The sequence below is a fragment of the Etheostoma spectabile genome, chromosome 20, assembly GCF_008692095.1.
Source record: "Etheostoma spectabile isolate EspeVRDwgs_2016 chromosome 20, UIUC_Espe_1.0, whole genome shotgun sequence".
NCBI lineage: Eukaryota > Metazoa > Chordata > Actinopteri > Perciformes > Percidae > Etheostoma > Etheostoma spectabile.
This window is the reverse complement of record NC_045752.1, coordinates 27,097,793-27,104,445: the sequence shown is the minus strand read 5'-3', so window position 1 is coordinate 27,104,445 and position 6,653 is coordinate 27,097,793. Positions and strand designations below refer to the sequence as shown.

Genomic DNA, 6,653 nt, shown 5'->3' with positions numbered 1-6,653 from the left:
GGTTTATACAGGACGCTCCGGAGATTAAGTGTGACGATATTAATGTAGCGATATTCTCAGATGATAATAATGGCAGACTGGTCAGAGACCAATACATTCATGATTTCATTTTCTTGTTGCTTGTCCTTCTCTAATAAGGGTAGTTTGTGTTACTCCTTAATAAGTGGGCCTATTGTTTTTTGTTATAGCTTACATTGGTTTCATAACCTTCTCAATAAGTCTCACATCCCGGGACCAATAACGTGGTCGATATACAGCACGTATGTAGTGTAATTTACATTCATCACACCGGGAACACCACAATGCTTCTTAATCTTTTATTTTGGTGCGGGTCACTTGTCAGAAGAATAAAAAACATGAATATTGTTTTACATATATGTTCACAGCGTGTATTAAAGTCATTTACTTTTTTTTCTAGTTGTTGTCCCTTTCTGATGTTCTGTATGAACATTAATTGTACAAAGAATTAGATATAGCTTATAGAGATTGGGCTTGGTTGTAAAACATGTTCTCACGTTTGTGAAAAAAAGGGTTTGAAATTAAGCTAAAGTCCGTAGGGTCCATTTCCCGAGGAACATTAGTTCCCTCTGCTCTCTTTTGAGGCAAAGTAGATATTTTTAAACCCCACACATTCAGTAGGGTCCGCTATGTTGGGCTTGTTTTCTCCGTTTGATAAGAGCCGTATTTCCCTTTTTGCATATTCTTCCCCTCCTCGTTACAGTCCATTAGAAGCTGCTGTTCATTGGGTGAAACATTTGGCGCATGCGTCTTCTCATCTCTGCATCAGTAAATCTGTGATCGATAACTTGGTCTATTTGAGAAAGCCGTGAACGTGCACTTATCCCAGCTATCTACACCTGGCTTGACATAGCTCCACCTGTTCATCCTGGCTCGGCAAACGTGCAACCGATTAAACCGGGATGAGCAGATCACACTAAGTCAAGCTGCGCTTTTTCACTTATCCTGGATATCTTTATTCTACTTTCATGCAACAGGCCCCAGGTCAGCTGGGACACAACAACAACAACAGGTCAGCTGGGACACAACAACAACAACAACAACAACAGGTCAGCTGGGACACAACAATAACAACAACAGGTCAGCTGGGACACAACAATAACAACAACAGGTCAGCTGGGAACCACAACAACAACAACAACAGGTCAGCTGGGACACAACAACAACAACAACAACAACAACAGGTCAGCTGGGACACAACAACAACAGGTCAGCTGGGACACAACAATAACAACAACAACAGGGGCCTGTTGCACAAAAGTAGAATAAAGATATCCAGGATAAGTGAGAAAGCGCAGCTTGACTTAGTGAGACCTGCTCATCGCGGCTTAATCGGTTACACGTTACCGAGCCAGGATGAACAGGTGGAGCTATGTCCAGCCAGGTGGAGATAACCAGGATAAACAGGTGGAGCTATGTCCAGCCAGGTGGAGATAACCAGGATAAACAGGTGGAGCTATGTCCAGCCAGGTGGAGATAACCAGGATGAACAGGTGGAGCTATGTCCAACCAGGCCATGTTATTAGTCCGGTGATGTGAGACTTATTGAGAAGATTATGGAACCAATATAAGCTATAATAAAAAAAAACAGTAGGCCCACTTATTAAGGAGTAACACAAACTACCCTTTATTAGAGAAGGACAAGCAACAAGAACATGAATCATGAATGTATTGACCAGTCGGCCATTATCGCTACATTAATATCATCACCCTTAATCTCCGGAGAGTCCTGTAGAAACCTGAGGCTGAGACCACGGACGCTGCGCTGCTCATCTCTACTTTTACAGAGAGAGAGACACTGACGCGATGCACAGGTCTGCCGCACCGGCCACCGGGCAGCAGCCACCGGGCACCAGGCAGCAGCCACCAGCACCGGGCAGCAGCCACGGGCACCCGGGCAGCAGCCACCGGCCACCGGGGCAGCAGCACGGGCACCAGGCAGCAGCCACCGGGCACCAGGCAGCAGCCACGGGCACCAGGCAGCACCCACCGGCCCCCAGCCACCGGGCCCGGCAGCAGCCACCAGCCAAAGGGCACCAGGCAGCAGCCCGGCCACCGGGCGCAGCAACCGGGCACCGGGAGGACCGGGACCGGGCAGCACCCAAGGGGCACCGGGCAGAGCCACCGGGACCGGGCAGCAGCCCCGGGCAGCCGCCCCCCGGGGGCACCAGGCACCCAGCCCGGGCAGCAGCCCACCGGGCCAACCCAGGCAGACCCCCCCGGGCAGCAGCCACCGGGAAACCAGGCAGAGCCACCGGGCGGGGGCGGCCGCCGCCAGGCGCCTGAATGCACCGCCCCAAAAGGGGGAAAAGCCCACCCCGATCAGGGTGCCAGGGCAACCTTTCCAAACACTAAACAGCTGTAGAGGGTTTAAATAAATCACTAAAAAATAGAGCAAGGGCGGCATGAAATAAAAATAAAGAGAAACATCAGGGCAAGAAAAAGGGGAAAAACGTTTTAGGATAGACGGCAGTGATTGAACACATGAGACCCGGGTTTTAATTTTTAGCCGGTTTTGGGCCCGGCCCGTGGCCCGGTTTTGGGCCCCGGCTTTTGGCCCGGCTTTTTGGCCCCGGGTTGGCCCGGGGTTTTGGCCCGGCTGGGGGGGGCTTTTGGGCCCCGGGCTTTTGGGCCGGCGGGTCCCCGGGTTTTGGGGCTTTTGGCCCCCGGTGTTGGCCCAGGTGTTGGGGCCCGGCTTGGCCAGGCTGTTGGCCCAGGCTTTTGGCCCCGGTGTGGCAGGGTTTTGGGCCCCGGCTGTTGGCCCGGTGTGGCCCGGTGTGGCCCCGGCGGCCCCGGACCCCAAAAAGAAAAAATCCCCATGGGGGCGGGGTTAAATTTTAATTTGGGGTTTCGTGCAACCGAGTCCAAGTAAATTATCCAGGAAACTTGAATATCCCGGTTTAATTTACCAGTTTTTGCAACAGGCCCAGATGAATTAAACCCCACCCAAAGAAACCCCTGGAGATTTTTTCTTTGTGGCGCGGTCCAGAGAGGCCCAAAACAGCCGGGCCAACAGGCGGGCCCCCAACAGCCGGGCCAAAACAGGCGGGCCAAACAGCCGGGCCAAGATTAACCGAGTCTATGTGTAAATCGCGCTGTTGATCCCAAAAAAGGGTTTTTAAAAGTTTTGCGTTGTTCCGATTGTTTGTTTATTTTTTTTAACCACAACACACACCCCCAAAGGGAGACTTTTAATTAGCATTGCTCCTTGTCTCTCTTGTTGTCGTGAGTTTGATTTAAACCCTACTACAGCGGTTTAGACTGGCACCCTGATGTGGAGCGGCAGTCGGGACCCGGTTACGTTGGTTACGTTGTAACCCTGGTTCTCTGAGTAAAGACTAATTTTACAGTCAGATTTTTTAAGTGTTATAATCTTGTCTCGCCTCGTTCTCATGTCTCATAACTAATAATAATAATAATAATAATAATAATAATAATAATGATAATAATGATAATAATAAAGAATGAGGAGCTTGACTCACTGAGTCGGTTGGAGTTGAGCGTCAGGCTCTTGAGCTGCAGGAAGTTCCCCACGGCGGCAGGAAGTTCCTCGATCTTGTTCCCGGACAGATCGACGGTCCGCAGGTTGCTGGTGAGTCTCTGCAGCTCCTCTGGAAACTAGCAGCACAGACAGCAGGAACACGTCATAGTCTGCCCCTAAACAGCATAGTCTGGGCCCCTAAACAGCATAGTCTGGGCCCCTAAACAGCATAGTCTGGCCCCTAAACAGCATAGTCTGGGCCCCAAAACAGCATAGTCTGGGCCCCAAAACAGCATAGTCTGGGCCCCAAAACAGCATAGTCTGGGCCCCAAAACAGCATAGTCTGGGCCCCAAAACAGCATAGTCTGGCCCCAAAACAGCATAGTCTGGCCCCAAACAGCATAGTCTGGCCCCAAACAGCATAGTCTGGCCCCAAACAGCATAGTCTGGCCCCAAACGCATAGTCTGGCCCCAAAACAGCATAGTCTGGGCCCCAAAACAGCATAGTCTGGGCCCCAAAACAGCATAGTCTGGGCCCCAAAACAGCATAGTCTGGCCCCAAACAGCATAGTCTGGGCCCCAAAACAGCATAGTCGGGGCCCCAAAACAGCAAGTCTGGCCCAAAACAGCATAGTCTGGCCCCAAAACCACACACACACACACCACACACACACAACACACACACACCACACACACACACACACACACACACACACACACACACACACACACACACACACACCACACACAGGCTAACACCACATTTAGTGTTTTTAGTGAAAACAGCAGATTATATGTTCTTAAATGTTTAACTGTAAACACAGTGACATCACGCCGGGTGACATCACGCCGGGTGTCACCACGCCGGGTGTCACCACGCCGGGTGTCACCACGCCGGGTGTCACCAGGCCGGGTGACATCACGCCGGGTGACATCACGCCGGGTGACATCACGCCGGGTGACATCACGCCGGGTGTCTCACCTCCTGGAGACCCTTCGCTGTCAGCTGGAACACGCCGGTCTTCTGGGAGGTTTCCAGGTGAGACTTCAGGGCGCTGTTCCCCATCTGGACCCCTCTGCCTGTCTCACTCTCCACCTGTCTGTCTCACTCTCTACCTGCCTGTCTCACTCTCCACCTGCCTGTCTCACTCTCCACCTGTCTGTCTCACTCTCTACCTGCCTGTCTCACTCTCCACCTGTCTGTCTCACTCTCCACCTGCCTGTCTCACTCTCCACTTGTCTGTCTCACTCTCCACCTGTCTGTATCTCTGTCTCACTCTCCACTTGTCTGTCTCACTCTCTACCTGTCTGTCTCACTCTCCTCCTGTCTGTCTCACTCTCAACTGTCTGTCTCACTCTCCACCTGTCTGTCTCACTCTGTCTCTCCACCTGTCTGTCTCACTGTCTCTCCACCTGTCTGTCCACCTCTTCCACCTGTCTGTCTCACTCTGTCTCTCCACTTGTCTGTCTCACTCTCTACCTGTCTGTCTCACTCTCCTCCTGTCTGTCTCACTCTCCAACTGTCTGTCTCACTCTCCAACTGTCTGTCTCACTCTGTCTCTCCACTTGTCTGTCTCACTCTCTACCTGTCTGTCTCACTCTCCTCCTGTCTGTCTCACTCTCCAACTGTCTGTCTCACTCTCCAACTGTCTGTCTCACTCTGTCCCTCCACCTGTCTGTCTCACTCTGTCCCTCTACCTGTCTGTCCCTCTACCTGTCTGTCCCTCTACCTGTCTGTCTGTCCTCTGCTGATGTCCTGCAGTGAGACTCGACCTTAACTGAAGCTCATCTCTGCGTTCATCTCCAAACCGGAAGTGGTCCGTTATCCGGATCAGCTGAAATCCCTGCAACGTAAACAACAAGCAACAGGCTGGAGGAGCTAGCGTTAGCCACATTAGCTTCGTTAGCAATGACGACAACATTACTACTGAGACACCCTGAACACTGTGGAGACGTTTAACAAGCTAACAGGCTAACAGGCTAACAGGCTAACCAACTGCCCAACAGTAACTAATGTTAACGGATGAGACTTGCAGGCTAACGTTAGCATAGCAGCGTTAGCCTGCAGTTCGCCACAAACCCCGCCCAACCAACCGCCAAACCAGCCGTTTGTTTAACTTACGTGAAGGCGAACATTCAAAATGTCGCCGTTAGCGTCGGTCCAACCGTTGAAAACCCCGTTTAACACAACAGAAAGACAGAAAGTGTGTAAATGAGACAGCAACCGCCCCGCCGCCCCGCCGCAGAGTGGGACCGACCGCAGCTGTGGCAGCCAATCACAGACTGGACGTGAGCAGCCAATGGGAACAGCGTAGAGCGGCGACGTCACTTCGTCTTTTGATTTGATTGGCGGTTGGAAGACTGGTTCCTCCTACTCCACTGATCGGGAAAGGGTCAGATGTGAATTAATTAAATAATGTGAAGAGGACAAAAACAATCATAGAAATCAATCAAGATAAATTAAATGAACCTTTTTTTGTTTAATGTAAAGACGTTACGTCACGAGTAATAAACACACAAATCAGATGAGATGTTTTTTGTCACATTTTCTGAAGTTTTGTCTGTTTATTTTTTTTTTAGTTATAATAAATAAAAAGTCAATAAACTCTCCATTAGAGCACGTATAGGACCTGAGCATGTGTGTGTGTGTGTGTGGCTGCAGCCTGGAGCGTCCCGTCTCATGCCGTCCCCGAGCTGCTACTACTTTTCAAAATAAAAGCTCGCATCTGGAATAAAATCAGCTCGCTTCGACTGTCATGCTGTGAATAAAATACTTAAAAACGTCTGTCTGTCTCTAAAATAAATGCAGATTATATGCAAACTAAAAAAAAATCCTTCTGCCGTCCCCGAGCTTCTACTTTTCAAAATAAAAGCTCGCATCTGGAATATCTCTTACTTTTCAAAGTAAAGCTCGCGTCAACTATCATGCTTATGAATAAAATAGTTATAGTTTTTTTTTTTTTTACATATTTAAAAACATATGTCTGTCTCTAAAATAAATGCAGATTATATGCAAACTAAAAAAAAAACACCTTCTCTGGTTTTGAAGAAGAAGACCAACCACTGCAACTGGAGAAACTGTTTCTAATTTACACTCTTTATCGAAGTAGGACGGTTGGAAAGGAGTTGACAAATTAAAAAAAAAAAAAAACGG

General features: G+C 49.6%; 1 protein-coding gene across 5 annotated transcripts in view; it reads right to left on the bottom strand.

Annotated features, from left to right (window-relative positions):
* Nucleotides 1-5,757, bottom strand: part of lrrc57 (leucine rich repeat containing 57) — a 9,578-nt gene extending 3,821 nt beyond the window's left edge. Inside the window, exons 1-5 of one of the 5 annotated variants that reach the window (XM_032500015.1) lie at nt 5,622-5,757; nt 5,230-5,343; nt 5,172-5,179; nt 4,482-4,611; nt 3,501-3,636 (exon numbers count right to left, since the gene is read on the bottom strand). In XM_032500015.1, coding sequence (XP_032355906.1) covers nt 3,501-3,636; nt 4,482-4,565 — 220 coding nt within the window. In that variant the 5' untranslated portion in view covers nt 4,566-4,611; nt 5,172-5,179; nt 5,230-5,343; nt 5,622-5,757. Of the gene's footprint in view, nt 1-3,500; nt 3,637-4,481; nt 4,804-4,888; nt 4,897-4,933; nt 4,958-4,979; nt 4,999-5,171; nt 5,180-5,229; nt 5,344-5,621 lie in introns of those variants that run through there. The other 4 variants (XM_032500013.1, XM_032500017.1, XM_032500016.1 and 1 more) reach the window with 4 other exon arrangements.
* Nucleotides 5,758-6,653: the final 896 nt, after the last annotated feature.